At 36.6% G+C, this 18085-nt stretch overlaps 3 protein-coding genes across 3 annotated transcripts; 1 reads left to right on the forward strand and 2 right to left on the reverse strand.

The window, feature by feature from the left end:
- Positions 1 to 17: 17 nt before the first annotated feature.
- On the reverse strand, positions 18 to 1421 carry LOC103857597 (RING-H2 finger protein ATL70-like). The gene has a single exon (XM_009134808.2). The coding sequence runs from the start codon at positions 784 to 786 to the stop codon at positions 289 to 291; it is 498 nt and encodes a 165-aa protein (XP_009133056.1). The 5' UTR covers positions 787 to 1421; the 3' UTR covers positions 18 to 288.
- Positions 1422 to 2698: 1277 nt separating this feature from the next.
- Positions 2699 to 7609, forward strand: LOC103857598 (DExH-box ATP-dependent RNA helicase DExH1). Its single transcript, XM_009134809.3, has 15 exons — positions 2699 to 3172; positions 3514 to 3659; positions 3749 to 3848; positions 3927 to 4133; positions 4221 to 4316; positions 4402 to 4677; positions 4763 to 4966; positions 5051 to 5209; positions 5278 to 5370; positions 5456 to 5670; positions 5747 to 5906; positions 5974 to 6440; positions 6522 to 6708; positions 6768 to 7136; positions 7217 to 7609. The coding sequence occupies exons 1-15, from the start codon at positions 2897 to 2899 to the stop codon at positions 7346 to 7348; spliced, it is 3087 nt and encodes a 1028-aa protein (XP_009133057.1). The 5' UTR covers positions 2699 to 2896; the 3' UTR covers positions 7349 to 7609.
- A 5207-nt stretch (positions 7610 to 12816) lies between these two features.
- LOC103857599 (E3 ubiquitin-protein ligase PUB23) lies at positions 12817 to 15485 on the reverse strand. The gene has a single exon (XM_009134810.3). It carries the CDS (start codon positions 14331 to 14333, stop codon positions 13104 to 13106), a length of 1230 nt encoding a protein of 409 aa, XP_009133058.1. The 5' UTR covers positions 14334 to 15485; the 3' UTR covers positions 12817 to 13103.
- Between the last annotated feature and the right edge of the window lie 2600 nt (positions 15486 to 18085).

Raw genomic sequence — 18085 nt, forward strand, 5'->3', positions numbered from 1 at the left:
TCAATTCCCTCTCGACATTTCAAAACGACTTAATATTCTTTTTCGTGGTACCTGCAGGTACGTAATAGTATAATATAACTTTTTACAAAAGAAAACGTCATAGAACTTATTGTGAAATTTACCCTTAACTTTCTTCCTTTACAGATTCCAAATTATATATACAATCATCAGTTAGTGACCGAAATTGAAAGCTTTAAAAGGAACTAAAGAAGTAACTGAAGAAGATAAATATCATGAACATTATTATTGACTTTGGTTCAGGATTCTTGAGGTTATACAAACAATTAATCAGGACATCCTGATGGTGGCGACAGAAGAGGCTAAGGAAACAACCTCGGCGAGGGGAGTAGGAAGCGGCGAAGTCCGGCAGACAGGACACGTAGGATTTTGTCTAAGCCACGTGTCGACACATTTGAGGTGGAAGAGGTGGTTACAATCTGGTAGTTGCCGCAGCATATGATTCCCTTTGAAGTCTCCTAAGCATATGTGACAACACGACGACGTGGAGTTTCCCTTCACTTCCGAGTACAGGATCTTTGGGTAGCTCTGAATGGTATCCTCGTCCAGACCTGGGACAACGTCGATGATGACATGGTGGTGGTGATGTACACGAGTCAAATCTTGATTGGTTTGTGAAGGTGATGAAGAGTGCTGGTTACGTGTGCAGAAGTAAGAGGTGAGTGTGATGGTTGTGATGAGGAGAAGCACTCCGATGGAAACTCCTACTCCGTAACTGAATCCTCCGGCGAAAACCGGCATCTGCGGCGGCGGTTGGAAGGTATTCATGGTGGCTGCGGTTTAATGGTTTTTGGTTAATGAGGTTTAGAAGAGGAAGATGATAAATAATAGAGGTTTCGTCAGCTATATGATTGATTATAAGGTATGGATAGAGTAGCATGTTGGAATTGTCAAAAGTCAACGCTAAGAGAAGGGATGAGATGCATGGAAAGCTTGTCAAAGCAAGCATGGTGTGACCTTTGGTTTTAGTAATTAATCCATGCATGTATAAAATTGCTAATATTCTAAGTGTATATTGTATAAGCATATTCTCATTTGTTCGTTATTTTACGTCATGAAAATATTCCAAATGGGATTTCATTCATATTATAAATAGATGATTTAAAAGTGTTTAAGTAGACGACAATATAACAACATATTAGATTGGAACACTCTATTTGTCATCTCTAAATCTGTTTCCTCTCTAATTAAATATCCCAATATAACTTTGCCTTTGTTGGTTTAACAATATACTAGATTTTGACCCGCGCTTTCAAAGCGCGGGTTTATTTTTGTTTTTTTTTTTCAATTGACAAATATTTAGTAAATGTCACATTTTTATATATTTGTGTTTTATTTTATAAAAGACTTAAAAATTTTATCTTTATTTATCGTATTTCATTTTAAATGACTATTTATGTTAAAAAAATTAAACTTTATTTTTTTAATGAATTAAGTTGGTATAACTCTGATAAATTAATTTTATTATGGGGTTAATATTTTAATTAAAAAATTATATACTTTTAATAAAGATTTATACTTTTCAATAAAAAAATTCAATTATTTTTATGAATGCTTAAATTATATTAAGAAAAGAAAAAAATAATAATTAAGAATAGTTGAAAAAAATTATTTGAACTTGGACTCAATGGCCCAAAGGAAAAAAAAAGTGAGAATTGAATCTGATTTTTTAATAGGCCCAAATGGCCCAAGAGAGATTTGATGTGGGTTAGATCTAAAAATAATGATCTAATATAGATTTGTTATTAATATTACTTAATTGCCCTTAATGAAACATGCAATGTTAGTGAAGGAAAGGGCATGCTAAGGTAATTTTGACAGTAGGATCCTGCTTTAATAGTATAGATAGTTATTTCTATGAGAAAAATTAAACATTTTCGTAGTGTAGAATAATATATATGGTGACAAAATAAATTTTTACTTAGATATATAATCAAACTAGCTGAAATCATAAATAATTTCATCTTCTTTTTTTCTTGCACTTCACCGCCAAGTTAGTTACTACACCAATCACCAGGGTCGGATTTGAGAATTTAGGAGTTATAAACATTTCTTAAGAGCTTTTATAAAAAAATTCTTCATAATTTGGGGCTTGTACTAATGTAAGAAAACTCTAAAAATTTAGGGCCAAAAGCCGATACGTAATAATAAACAAAGTTAATGCGTCATTGCATGCCTGCTTGACGCTTATTTCAATATACACTTATATAAACAGATAAATTCGAATGCATAACAAGAATAAGACAGAACATATATTATAAACGAGGATACTATACTTTATAAGGTGCTTGGAAGCCACTTGACAAGCGAGAGGCCATCACGAATATATATATTCATGTATGCATAACACCAGCAAAATGATTGAAACATCATAACAATATTTGATTCCAACGACCTTTAAGTTAACATGGAATGAGACCATGAAGATGAGAAAGGCATATGTTTTTCTGTTTCCAAAAAGGCAAAAACACATTTAAAACACATTTACTAATTTCTTTGGTCTTGGTTATCCAAAAAATCATGGGCTTTAAAACACTCTTTTTTATTCGGGCCCGAAACTATAATACCATATGACATTTCACTTTTTTTTTTTTTGTTGCGGTCAATGATATTGAATTCTTGATCTTGAAAACTACTAGTAATTTTCTTTGGATTATCAGCTAGTGGGTATAAAACGAATACTAAGCATGAAAAGTTTGAAGAGGTAACAAAGAAATAAGAAATGGTTACTGAAAAAGCAATTAGGTTTAGCACCATTGGGTGCATCTTTGTTCAGTCTCCGACAGACGCACACATTACAAAAAAAAACGTTCAGTGCGATTGCAACTTAAAAAAAAAAAACACTTCCAGAAACTCAATAAAATAAAACATTACACGAATGCACCTGGCATCTCTCTCGCCTCTTTCCACACTTCGCTTCCTCCTTCCATTATCTCCCAAACTCTTTCCTCTTCCTTCTCTCTTCCGAATCTCTGCCATGGGTCCTAACTCTCAGGGTGGTCGCCGAGGCGGAGGTTTCTCCTCAAATCGCGGTGGAGGTCGCCGTGGTGGACGCGGAGGCGGTGGTGGACGCGGCGGAGGAGGTGGCCGTGGAGAACAGAGATGGTGGGATCCGGTGTGGAGAGCCGAGCGTTTACGCCAGCAACAGGCTGAGGTAATGAATATGAAGTCCTTTCAAATTTAGGAATCTGGGAACTGAACAATCTCAGTTCAGTTAATGAGAGCTTCTTGTCGGAACGGTACTTAGATTTACTACATAGGTTTTGGTCGTGTTGGTCAAATTTTTTTGTCCCCCGACATAAGGCTTAGGTTTAGAGTATCCCCTGCATTGTCTGTGTGGCAGTCCTGGACAAGATTTAGTAGTAGTAATTATAATTAGGTTTAGTTTGAGATGAATCTAATTAGGTTTAGTTTGAGATGAATCTAACTAGGTTTAGTTAGTAATGGATGTGTGGATAATCATAAGAAGGCTAATGTGAATCAGTTCAATTTCAGATGGAAGTTTTTGATGAGAATGAATGGTGGAACAAGATTGAGCAGATGAAAACTGGAGGTGAACAAGAGATGGTGATAAAGCGTAATTTTAGCCGTGGTGATCAGCAAACACTCGGTGATATGGCTTATCAGATGGGTCTTTACTTGTAAGTCTTTTATCTTCTTCACAACTTCCTTAGCTTTCATGGTGTGAGAGTGTGTCATGGAGTTTTTTTTTTCTCTTTCTTTTTGGAAGCCATGCGTACAATAAAGGGAAGGCTCTTGTAGTTAGCAAAGTTCCTTTGCCAGATTATAGAGCAGATCTTGATGACCGACATGGATCCACTCAGAAAGAGGTAATAGAAGTAACACTAGTAAGCAAAATTTATATTCAGAGTTGGTTGCTGAATAGCTTAAACTCTCTTTACTTGTAGATTCAAATGTCTTCAGAGACAGAGAGAAAACTTGGGAGTCTTTTGAAAACAACACAACAAGTAGGCTCTACTTCAGGATCTAATGACCAACAGGATCGTACATCAGCTATTGGCGTGAAGAAATCTGATTCTGCTTCCAAATTTTCGGATTCTCATGAGAAAGAAAAATTCAGTGTTGCACTCAAGGACAGGCAGGATAAATTAAAGGTGACATATGGCTAAAGAAAACTTCATGCATCAAAAAGTAAATGTAGATAACATCAAATTTTTTTTTTTAATTTGTTTTCAACACAGGCAACTGAAAGTGTAAAAGCACTTCATGCTTTCAGAGAGAAGCTACCTGCTTTCAAAATGAAACAAGACTTCCTTACCTCTGTTTCTGAAAATCAGGTAATATGTTATTATGTTTCTCTCAAGATATAAGTAGTTTTGATCTTGGACTAATAGTTGTGTCATGTGTTTATTTTTTTTCCAGGTACTGGTAGTTTCAGGAGAGACAGGATGTGGTAAAACAACACAACTTCCTCAGTTTATATTGGAGGAAGAGATATCATCCCTGAGAGGTGCTGACTGCAACATAATATGCACACAGCCTCGGCGTATATCTGCCATATCCGTGGCATCTCGTATCTCTGCTGAAAGAGGTGAACCCATTGGTGAATCTGTGGGTTACCAGATCCGTCTTGAATCAAAGCGTTCTGACCAAACACGGTTGCTGTTTTGCACAACTGGTGTTTTACTGAGACGGCTAGTAAGTTTTAGCAGTTATTTCCACTACTCATCAACACTCTCTTTGAACTATGATGTTTTAGACTTAAGTAACTTTTGAAATGCAGATTGAGGATCCTAATCTAAGCGGCGTAAGCCATTTGCTAGTAGATGAAATTCACGAGAGAGGCATGAACGAGGACTTCTTACTAATCATACTAAGGGATCTTCTTCCTCGACGTCCTGATTTGCGTCTTGTTCTGATGAGTGCTACTATTAACGCTGACATGTTCTCAACGTATTTTGGGAACGCTCCAACTATGCATATCCCTGTAATGACTTAGTCATTTTATCTAAGGTCTTGTTTATGATATGAATATTTGTGTTGTGACCCATCTTTTAAATTTGTTTGCTAGGGGTTCACATTCCCTGTGACAGAGTTATTCCTAGAAGATGTATTAGAGAAAAGTCGCTATACTATTAAGCCGTCAGACTCAGGGAATTATCAAGGTGGCTCTAGAGGTAGAAGAAGAGACTCAGAATCCAAGAAAGACGATCTGACTACACTGTTTGAGGTATGCAAACATATGTTTTACCTTGAAAGCTTGAGATTACTTTACCAATTGTTATTTCAATTGTATAGGATATTGACATCAATGTTCACTACAAAAGTTATAGCTCAGCCACAAGAGTTTCTCTCGAATCATGGTCTGGTGCACAGATTGATTTGGAGCTGGTATGAGCTTTGTACTATCCTCTCAGTAGCTTTCAGCTGAAAGCCAGCTAATAACTACTCACTAGTTTATATAATCTGTTATCAGGTTGAGGCAACAATCGAACATATTTGCCGTGGTGAAGGTGATGGAGCCATTCTTGTTTTCCTCACTGGCTGGGATGAGATTTCCAAGCTGCTTGAAAATATCAAAGGGAACAGGTTACTTGGAGACTCGAGCAAGTTCTTAGTTCTTCCTCTACATGGTTCAATGCCGACCGTTAACCAACGTGAAATCTTTGAACGTCCACCTCCTAACAAGCGGTTAGCCTTTATAAGCTTTTGCTTCTCCTCTCATCAACTCTTTTCTAAGCAAATGATCTTTTTTTTTTCTTTGTAGGAAGATAGTTTTGGCTACAAACATTGCTGAGAGTAGTATCACAATCGATGATGTTGTTTACGTTGTGGACTGCGGTAAAGCAAAGGAAACTAGCTACGATGCTTTGAACAAGGTGGCTTGTCTCTTACCATCATGGATCTCAAAGGCTTCAGCTCATCAGGTAATATCATGTTTCAATCAACAATCATAAGTTGTAAGATCTTATTAACTCTGGTACAAAAATGTAGAGACGAGGTCGTGCAGGACGTGTCCAAGCTGGAGTGTGTTATAGGCTGTACCCAAAAGTTATTTACGATGCTTTCCCACAGTATCAGTTACCAGAGATCATACGGACTCCACTGCAAGAGCTGTGCCTGCACATCAAAAGCTTGCAGGTTGGATCCATTGGATCTTTCTTGGCGAAGGCGCTTCAGCCGCCTGATGCTCTCGCTGTTGAGAATGCTATTGAGCTTCTCAAAACAATTGGGGCTTTAGATGATACAGAAGAGCTTACACCCCTTGGTCGTCATCTTTGCACTCTACCTGTTGACCCTAACATAGGAAAGATGCTTCTCATTGGAGCTATCTTCCAGTGTGTCAACCCTGCGCTGACAATAGCCTCTGCTCTGGCGTACCGTAGTCCCTTTGTCTTACCGTTAAATAGGAAAGAGGAAGCTGATGAAGCCAAAAGATACTTTGCTGGTGACTCCTGCAGGTATATGACCTAAAGACGAATCTTACTTTATTTTTTTTCTGTTTCTTACAGAACAGGTTTTGGCGTTTATGTGTTGTGCAGTGACCACATTGCTTTAGTTAAGGCCTTTGAAGGGTATAGAGACGCAAAGCGTGGTGGACACGAAAGAGATTTTTGTTGGGAGAACTTTCTTTCCCCTCTAACCCTAAAGATGATGGAGGACATGAGGAACCAGTTTCTTGATCTTCTTTCGGATATAGGCTTCGTTGACAAATCAAGAGGACCAAACGTAAACCCCAAGAAACCATTCCTTAATAATCTAAAAGCTGCTGACCATTTTTTTCTCAGGTATACAATCAGTACAGCCAAGACATGGAGATGGTAACCGCGGTTCTGTGTGCGGGGCTGTACCCAAACGTTGTGCAATGCAAAAGAAGAGGGAAGCGCACTGCCTTCTACACTAAAGAGTTGGGTAAAGTAGATATTCACCCTGGATCAGTCAATGCTAGGGTGAATCTCTTCTCGTTGCCATACTTGGTTTACAGCGAGAAGGTGAAGACGACAAGTGTTTATATCCGGGACTCGACGAACATATCGGATTACGCACTGCTTATGTTTGGTGGTAGTCTTATGCCAAGCCAGACCGGGGAAGGTATAGAGATGCTGGGAGGGTATCTCCATTTCTCAGCCTCCAAGAACGTCTTGGAACTGATACAGGTAAAATGATTGGATTGTCTTTGTCAAATATTTTTCTTGTGTGTGTTTTGTGATGTGAAGAGGGGAATGTGATTGTGCAGAGGTTGAGGGGAGAGGTGGATAAGCTGCTGAATAGGAAGATAGAGGATCCGAGTTTGGACATAACGGTGGAGGGGAAAGGTGTGGTTTCGGCTGTAGTGGAGCTGTTGCGTAGCCGAAACATCAGGTATTAGGAACAGCATTATTTAATCGGATACTAGCTCCATAAGTGGGACTTTAAGCTCAGGTTTAGGAATGCTTTGTTAGGCGGACGATAATTATTCTATCAAACATATCTCCGGACAATAATTATGTTTTGTTTGTTTGTTTGGTGCAAGTCTTTGCATTGCTTGTTATTTTATCTAAATCTTGAATGCAATGCTAAGAAAATATGAATCATAAAGTAACATGTAATGTAAAACATAAATTATGAAAATAATTGTTTTCGACAACAACCGAAAAAACGAAGGAAAAGATAAGAGTTATGATTCTCTTCTTTTGTCTAATCTTGCTGGATGTGAACCAAGCTTGGAACATAACTAAAGATGAATGGCGGGAAATCTAGCTGCATGGATTGAACATATGGGGTTTCTGTGTAAGAGTCAAATTTTCTCCGACAGTGTACACCATGCTACTAATCCAAGGACATGAATCACAACACAAGACCACCTTCTCTTCGTCCGCCATAAAACTTTGAAAACGACGGTCAATAGCCTGGAAATCCACTTTAAAGGATTTGCTCCATGTTAACGCTACTGCTTCATTATCAATTTTATCGCTCACCCATACTTGCATCTTGTTTGAAACAAAGCACTGCATACTTAACACTGAGAGTTGTTCTTCTCTCACAACTAATAGAGACACGATATAAGCAGGATTTTCCGTAAAATCATAACTGAGTACAAATTTGTTCTTAAAAATTCTATCCTCACCAAGCCAAAAAAGTATTTTCCTGTGAAGACACCTGATTTGGCTGTATGAGCTTGCAGTTGAAAGCAATGTCATCACTAACCCTCCATGAATCAGAGCTAAACTAATAGATTTCAGACGGTTATGACTGGTGACCAAGGAAATGTTAAGGAATATCCAATTCCTTATGATTCCTATAAAATTACATCATTCATAAGGAATAAACTTTCCTTTCCGTTTTTTTTTCGTTTCTTTTTTTGTGGGAATAATAGAACAAAAATATTAATCACTATATTTGAAAATGAACAATTATTCACACTCATTTCTATTATTTTATTCCTCTTCATTCTTTTACTATTTGTTCTTATTGCTACAATGGTCACCAGTCGGAGTCTATTTAGTTATTAGATGTTCTAACATCTAACAATTTTGTAGCTATGATAAGATTAAGATTTGTTCTTTTCGTATCATAGAGAAAACTTAAGAGTAATTACCGGTAGTTTTAAGTTGGATCCACATAGTCTCTCCCAAACATATGGATTCCACATAACGAGCCTGTTGTGATTGGTGATGCACAATAACAAACTACCGCCACAATGTAACATTTGGATCATATCAACTTTTTTAAGTTAGAATGGGAGTCTTTAATTTAGGCCAATTGCACACTTAAACTATATAGATGAAGGAGCAACTTGAGATTGACGCTCGTTGGACAAAACCTATGTTACTTTAACATGATAAGATATAGAGAAAGTTTGGTGACATAAACTATCTCAACAATGTCAAGTGTGTAGCTATGGGTGATTACTATGGAAAACTGGCAGTCATGTGGCAGGGAGAGAGTGAGAGTAGCTGTGAAAGATTTGGTTAGTGTAAAATGATTGATTTGGTTAGGCGTAAAAAAATTATTTGTCGGACTGCTGAAACGTCTCAGCTTCTAGGAGTGTATCTCTGTACATATAATGTACAGTTTCTTTTGATAGGACCATTCATTTTTGCGTTGTGGTCTGAGTAAACGTTCTGATATTGTATATGAAAACCTCTTGCAAGTTTTGTGTCCCTATAGATAGACTTCAGTTTCTTTTGACATGACTATTCAATCTTGCATTGTGGACTGAGTGAACATTATAAAACCCAACCGCCCTTGCTTGAAATACGGTGACCATTTCATAACAAACAAATCAAAACAAAGCAGAAAACAACCTAATCAAAGGCAAACTGTAGCTTCATTTTTCTCTTTCTAAGAGTAGTATTACAATTGATGATATGTTGTTGATTGCGGTAAAGCAAAGGAAACTAGCTATGATGCTTTGAACAAAGTGGCATGTCTCTTAGTAACTATGGGTATTCGGTTCCGGTTCGGTCCTTCAATTCTTTGGTTCTAAAGGTTTAGGATCCATTCATATATTTAGAAAGTCATGTTAGGTTTTGTTCGTTTATTTCAGTTTTCAGTTTGAGTAACAAATTTGGAAACTGATTTATATCCGAGGTAATTTAGGATCTCATTCGGTTCCGGTTTTTAGTTAATTCGAATTAAAATTCAAAATTGAGTTTTTCAAATTAAATATCAATATTTTTCGAGTTTTCAGATAAAAATTCAGATAATTCAAACAATTGCAAATATTTTGGATAAAAGGTATTATAGTTTCAACAGCCTTAATTAAGAACTCCGTATTGGAACTCTAAACTCAGCTTTAGGAGAAAAATTTGATCAAAGTTGTATGTTAGAGCTGTTGATTAGTGAGAGGATTTAGAATAAAGGTTGTAGTAGAAAGTACTGGAGAGTTTTGTTATCATCTCATTTTTCATTTCGTTGCGGTTATAATTTTTATGTTGAAAGGACAGGACAACAATAATGTTTGTCATCATGTCTTTGCTGCTTAGCAATTTCATCTCGTCTCATGAAATTGCTTGCAGAGGTCGACTTTTGACTAAAGCATTGTTAGCTTATTGATAACAAGCTCTTAATGCGTTTTTAGAACATGGTTCTTATCGGCAAGGTGAATGTATCTTTGGTTTATCTCAACTGAGATGTATGAGCATGACTATTTAATTGATTGCGACGATTACCATAGTCCCGCTCCCGTCGCTCTAATTTTAGCGATATATATGTCCAACTATGCATGTAAGTATATACGAAAACAGACTGACATAAATCAGAAATGCTTTGAAGTTTTTATCTGAAAATTATTGATTGCCTTAGAAACTACGTAGGTTTTGGCAATTTTCCAAAACCATAAGTTGAATATTTGATAAAATTGTAAATAGGAGAGAATAATAGTGAGCGGGTCAAAGGTTTATACAATAGTCGTTTTACGTTTCTACTATGTTACGTCCTTGTATGTTTTTTTGTTAATTTTAAAATCACTTAAGATTCATTTAGTTTTAACTTTCAAGTTTAAACCATACGTTGCAGTGAAATTACCTACTTCTGTCTCTCTTTAATTAGTATCATAGTATGATAGTGATACAGCGATCGTATAGAAATTAGAAACAAATCCTTATATGCGGCGTCAAAATTGTTTGGTCCTTCACGTCCGGTCCACAAATTTATGATAGACATATGCATAAATATTGCATGCAAAAGAAATATATAGAAAACTGATACACAGTTCGTCGCCTCACCACTGATCGCGGAAGCACTGGCTCTACTGACAGCACTTGGAGCGGCAAAAGACCTTGGCTTCACGGACCTTGCTGTCTTCTCAGACAACAACGCTCATCGGAGCTATTAACGGCAGGATCCAGAGGAAAGAATTGATCGGAATCATTAGTAATATACGATCAATATCATCTGGTTTCACCTATCTATCCTTCTCTCATATAGCTAGATCAGAAAACACAATCTCAGATTCTTTAGCAAAGGCGATTCTTAGTAACTCTGTATTTCAACTCTTAGTGGGCTAACAATCTGTAGCTTCGACTTGGGTTTGGGCCTTTTTAATTTTAATGAAGTATCTTTGTGACAAAAAAAAAAAGTTAAATATGTGGATTTCCCTCATCCACCAAAAATGTATTGTACATACGAAACGTATGGTTCACGGGAGTGGATGTTAATAGAGCAATACATTTAGTTGTCGCAATTACTACTCGAAGTCCCATGGAAAGGGAAGAACGATGTATACACTCCATCCTTACGTATTAATTGAAATGCATGTATTGAATGTATTATAAATTCAAAGATAAGCGGGTATAGTTCCAACCCCCACAATACCTATCTTTGAATTTATTATTGGACGCCATCAGTGCTTTCTAAAACTCAATATTTTAGAATAAATATCATTCATATACTTACGTATAAGCTTATGTTTCAAGTTGTCTCCATTATGTTTTTTCTTTCCGTTTGGTTGTTCTTTTTAGCCTTCATTTTATGTTCTTCGAAAGTCCTGCGGGACTTTACTCTGTTTGGTGTTTCATTACACCTTCCTAGCAATGAATTTTTTCAGTGTTAAAAAAAAGATTTTGTTATTAAATGGCTGCAAACTAAACAGAAAGCAATGAGATGAAACCCTTTAATTTAGAATTTTCTTTTATTGATTGTGTGAAAGAATTATTAAAACCCTAAAGACAAATATCTCAAAATGTTACAAGTAGAATAATAAGAAAAAAAAAGAATAATAAGAAGAAATGTTTTTTATTAATCTGGAAGATAGCCCGAACGTATCGAAGGATCTACACTATTCTTCAACGGAAGGTGTAGCTCACATACAGATCATGTCTCATTGGTATCCAAATGGATCCTAAACTATAGGTTTATACTTGTGTGGTCATATGTGTAGCTAGTAATCTTGCATTGAAAGGGAATCACCTAAATCGACAAGGTGATTTCTCATACAGTGGAAACAATTAAACCACCACATCGATGTGATTGAATAAGAATATTTCTAACCCTCCGAGCCATTAATCCCAACCAATAAAAAAGCTACCACCAAACTACCGTTAATAATAATAGCATAACAAGAACAATTGTGTTAGAAAAAAAAAGAATAATAACATAAGGTAGGAACTAGGAAGGTATTTGAGATGGTTGAGAGAAACAGCACGAATACGAATGTTTTATTTCTCTAAGTCGAAGACTTTTAGGTTTGTTTATTTATTTATGGATTACAAGTCTCTCTGTGTTCTGTCCAACTACAGCTACATGATGTGGTCCAGTCTGGACCAACTTTTTGTACCTTTAAATTGTGAGCTGCTAGCAGTATATGACTACTTCTATTTTTTTTGTTAAAATAAAAAAGGGATCACTATTTTTCCTTTTCGTATATATAACACCCATAGGGACTCTTTTTACTTGTATTTACTGTCTTCTATTTATGTGATATGGTTCAACACTAGCCTCCTCCTCGATCGTGGTGTCAACTTCTTTGTTTCTGTTTCTCTCTGGGTGGCTGTTTTATAGTATATGCCATACATTTTCACATGTACATACTTGTCTTTACTCTCGACTGCGTCTCTAGTTTCGTTGGTCAATGAGAATTTTAGTCATGTTTTGTAACCACAGGAATTTTAGCCATTAGATTCGACGCAAAAGTATACGATCTCTACATTTTTTCTCTAAGAAAGGCATTAATATAATTTGAAGTGTGAATTCAACTAGATGCGGTCTGAAATTTTATACACTGGTATTAGTTTTGTCCTTTTTATTCTAGCACAACACCATGTGCCCTGATAAATTGCTTTAAACCACAGATTCTAGATATTTAAAACGAGGTAACATGCGTTGAATTGATTGATAAATTTAACATTACAGTGATTTGAATTAAATTTGAATGTTATAAAACTAATATATGTTTCTCACTGGTAAATAGTCATAAAATAATATGATTGTAGTAGAGGACATAGCCTCTCTGCAAACTTTTTTGTTTCTCTTAAGAACAAAATTTTGTGATGAACAATTTCCCCTATTATCTACATCTTGAACATCGAAAGTATACCAAAAAAAAAACTAAAAGAGATTGGATTAACTATAGGAATAAACCACTAGTCTTTCCAACAAAATATTAAGAATAACATGACTGTTCGTTGTTCACTTGGTTTTCATCACGAGGGATATGCAAGAATCATGTTTCTTGGGAGACAAGGCGAATCCTTCCAAACTCTAGCGTGCAACTTAAGCAACTCCTTTGCCTTCTCTTTAGTCTTGCTTCCACAGCTTATCTGAAGCACAAGAAACAGCTTTTCTACGACCCCCAACTGTAACATCTCGTGCAGCAAAGCCGGTGTAGCGCAGAACCTTCCCACCGATAACAAAACCCTAACAGCTCTATCGCTAGCCGTCTGCGAAACCCTAAGTATCTTCTTGCACACCACAGCTATGGCTGCTCCGTGGTTCAAGAACTCGGCTCGTCCCTCCGCACACTGACACAACATATCAAGAACCACCATCGCCATCTCTGGCCCTCTCCTATCTGACGAGAAGCTCTCGTCCATGAGAAGCTCGATTATCACGGAGATCGCTCCAGCTTCCACGGCCTTGTGTCTGTTTCTTCCCCATGGACATATGGTCACCAACACATGCATCGCGGCTTTTGTCGCCTTGTGTGAGATTCTGTCGTCCAAGATCTGGACAACCTCGGTGAAAACCGATGGCTTCAAAGTCATAATCTGCATTGGATCCGCTACTTCAAGAATGTTCTTTAGAAGCAAAGTCGCATAGGCTCTTGACTCGTAGATCCCTCTCTGCATGATCTTGATCAATGACTTTACGATATTGCCACCTTTCTTGTTGTTCAAAAGATTCTTGAGGACTCTCTCCGAAGACTCAAGATGGTAGAGTAAGCTGAGGGCTTCGTCGCTCAAGCTCACCATCGAAGAGTCAACCCCGTTGTTGCTTATTATGGTGGCCAAGAACTCCGGAACTCCTGCCACCTCCAAACACCGTTTGTTGGTCGTGTTCTCCGACACGATCTGACGAAGTCGTTTGAGACATTTGACCTTGTTTTTATGCGAAGAGGCTGAATCTTTTATGAGTTTTTCGATCTCAGATTTACATATAGGAGATCTCGGGGTAGGGATTCTCTCTACACCGTAGGAAGCGTTTAAAGTGCACCAAGATTGGATGAGACGGCGAAGAGTGTGGTTCGGCGTGAGATCTGCGTCGGTTATGTCTTGTTTTGTGACCGGACACGAGTTCTTCTTTCCTGAAAAGAGCCATTTCTCGATGCTCTCTCTGTCGTAGGTTATTCCAGTAGAGACTATTACTGGATCTTTCATGATCTCTAGAGAGATGGGGCAAAGAAAGAACGGTGGAATCTCGATCTCTTCATCCATTAATCCTCCGGAAAAAGTAATGAAGAGGTTGTGAAGTTTGATGAGAACCCAGATGAATATATGATCAAAGAAGCTGAGGAAACAATACAAGAATTATACAATTTTCTTGCCACGAGATGTAGTAGTTGGGTTTTGGGAAGATGTATTGGTTTGAATATGAAGAAGAGAGAGTGGAGTTTGGGTGGTTTAAATATAAAGGAGTGGCTGAAATCCACAATTATTAAAAAGTCAAAACACGGAAAATACAAATTCTATATTGCAAAATTCTTTGTAAAGCTGTCCCTATATATGCCAAAAATATTAAAAAAAAACTGCCCCTATGTAAGTTTATTAGATCTACGGTTCTGTAGTTTCCTTGGTCCTATTGATTCTCTTTCCTTTCATTCATTGAGGGATCGATCGATGTCGATAGTGTTTTTCGAAGCGTAGATTCTCTGAGCGTCTTGGAATTCAGCGAAGAACGTTCTGGATGAACAGTTCTTCTCCGGTGAGGCTCCGTTCGTCGGAGTTTCTTCCAGCCGCTTCAGTTTCGCTGGAGGATGACAGATCTCCATCGTCTTGACGCGTGTTCATTGGGTGCTGGGCATCCGAACACGTGGTGGACGTGGATGGTTTTCTTCCTCGACGGGTTTCCTTTCGTTTGGGCTGAAGGCCCAAGATGTTGTTATGTTTGGGTCCGTTCGGTGGGCCTTTGTTTGTGTTTTCTTTGGGCTTGGTTCGGTTGGGCTTAGACCCATTAATAAAAATCTCAGATGGAAAAAAAAAAAAAAAAGTTTATTAGTATTGTTTTCTTATGGAACGAACGAGGAACAAAGAATTGACTTTCTTTTGAGTTGGGTGGTGTACGAAAATAAAGTTTTAAAAACACGTGAGAAGAATTAAGAGGTTTGACTTTTCAAAGTGAAATTTGTAACCAAACAGATAAGAAATTTAATGCTGATAAATAGGTGATAACGAGAGTCATTTGGTTGTGGCGGTGGTGAAAGAAAAAGTGTTTACCTCGTGTCTAGTTTGTTTTATTGATATGCCATTGATTGTTTCTTCTTTCGTTACCGACAAACCCTAAGTGCATTCCGCTCGACCCCATACAAAGTTATAACTTATATTATCGATACAAAATAATACTTCCTCTGTTTTTTAATATAAGTCGTTTTAGAGAAACTTTTTTGTTCTAAATTATATGTCGTTTTCAGTTTTCTATGTAATATTTATTAATAATTAATGTTGTCTGACCAATGATAATATATCTTCTATTTTTCTATTGGTTGAATTGTGATTAGGTAAATAATTAATGATGTTTTTGTTTCGAAAATATAAGAAATGAATGATTTTCTTAATCTATGTGCATAGCTTTAAAACGACTTATATTAGAAAACGGAGGGAGTATTTGATTAATTATCCGGCCGAAACCCAACCGACTAATGTTGGAAGCTTGTCTATCAGCACCGAATAAACCTGATTGTTTGCAATGAGAATAAGATATTTGTGTCATCAGACCATACACACAGGTAAAATTAACAAACGGATAAATCTGAATTTGGTAGATATCAAATCCGTATACACAATTTCTAGGCTCTTCTACAAAATATTGAATATTGACATCTCATTTAACCGTTTTTGTGACATTTCATAATTTGACAATTCTGGACGTGGATCATGATATAATTGTAAATGGCTGTCTGTTTAGATGTCCAAGTCCAAGAAAATGGACAATATTTGACTTTTATGAGATAAAACCACTATATTAGATACGACTTAGAAATATAACATGAGCATCAAGTCGATCATGTTAAATCGTGTCGTATATTGAGTTTTTGATAGGAATTTACACATGCTTTAGTAAAAAAGTATATTTTTAAACGCTAAAATCAGATAAACAACTAATCGACCTCACCGACATAAAGTCAGCTAAGTAGAATATCACATGTACGTGGCCCAAACGTATCATATTACGGCTGGATCAGATTCAAATCAGTAGTGTGGACCATCAACAACTTATGCCACACCCACGCAAAAGATAACACGGTTTAAAAGATTTTTTTTTTTTTTTTTGGTAAATATGTTATGATTGCATTACCATTTTAAAATTTGTGACAGAAGTTACAGAGAATCACTAGTAGCAGAAGACAAACGCCAAAAAGAAACTACAACACAACAACAAATACAGTAAGAAAAACGCGAGTATGAGCTGAACCTAGAAGTAGAAGAGAGAACACACGGGAAGAACTTGAAAGGGTTGCTAAGAGCGAGCAGCACGCAAGATCGAACTCCAAAGGAAGGCGCCAGTTAAAACATGAGTCACGAGCCGGTATAGTTGGCTTCCCCAGGCACTCGCCTCCAAAAAAATGGCCTTACCACAAAGGTCCTACCACCTGCAACTGCACAGATACCAACTAGAGCTTGGAATTCAGAATAGACGACAATGGGGCCGTACCGAAACGGCGGAACCGACGAACCAGAGCCTGTCGAAGCACCGGACACCAAGCACAGCAAAACAGCCACCTCTACTCCTCCTTCCTGAAACTCACATGCACCTGAGAACTCTAAAACACGGTTTAAAAGATATTACCACTATACATAATAGATGCATGAATCTGCATGCGTGTATGAAATTTTCTTAGAATTATAACACAATATAATATAATATTATATCTTCATGCAAACTAGTTCACTAGTTTATTTGACCACACTCTTTTAGCATATTTCAGTAATATAATCTTACTTTACGCTAAATTGCAACTGCTAGGTACAAAGCATCTGAAGATCTTCTAACAATTTTATATAATTTTGTTTCTTACAAAAAAAAGTTTATATATATTTTAAGATTCTTTTGTGCTTCTTTTATTTCGTTTCATTAATAAAGTTATTCGAGATTTCCAAGAAGCGTCACCAAGTATTTGATTTCATGATGTATATATATATATATATATATGAAATTTGTTGAGTCCATTATTATATATTACATATTATTTGTCAAAATTTTCTATATGAGACTTAAATTAACTTCTCTCGTTCTCTTTTCCAAACTAAGAACCACATTCCTTTCCTTCAACAAGTTTTTATTGGCATCTATTTTATCGGACATCCGGTACCATTAATCACAAGCTGGGGCGAAGCTAGTACAACCACTATGGTGACACATGCACCCATAATATTTTCAATAAGACTTATTTAATATGTTAATAGTCACATAATTATGTTAGTTGTGATGGCTTAATGCATAAGTGAACCCCCTTTATATCTCAGGTTCGATTCCCTATTTGAACTTCCTATAATTTTGTAGTTTGTGTACCCACTAGAAAATGATGTTGGCTTCACCCCTGATCACAAGGTTGTTTCGAGGTTCTATAAAGATGCACTTCCCATCTTTGAACTTCAAAGATCTTCTGATTTATTTCTGCCATGTACTTTTCATTCCTATTAGATGATTATTTTGGTTTTTTTGTAGATTTTCATCATCTCGCTCAGATACCAATTATTGGAATTTGTTGAGTCCATGTCTAACTCTCTATTGTCTGACTATTATGATATTGTCTACTTTTAAATCTAAAAGACAATCACGCATGGATTTTTTTTTGAGCTCATTCCCAAAAGTTAATCATATATAGTTGTTTTTTATTATTTGTCTAAATTTTCGATTTGGGGTTAAAATTGACATCTCTCATGCATAAGTCGTTATATGTTGATATTAAAATTATATGGTAAAAATAAAAATGATTGTAGAATGCAATATCGTGGGCTTACAAGTTTGT

This window comes from Brassica rapa, chromosome A03 (genome assembly GCF_000309985.2).
Source record: "Brassica rapa cultivar Chiifu-401-42 chromosome A03, CAAS_Brap_v3.01, whole genome shotgun sequence".
Classification (NCBI taxonomy): Eukaryota; Viridiplantae; Streptophyta; class Magnoliopsida; order Brassicales; family Brassicaceae; genus Brassica; species Brassica rapa.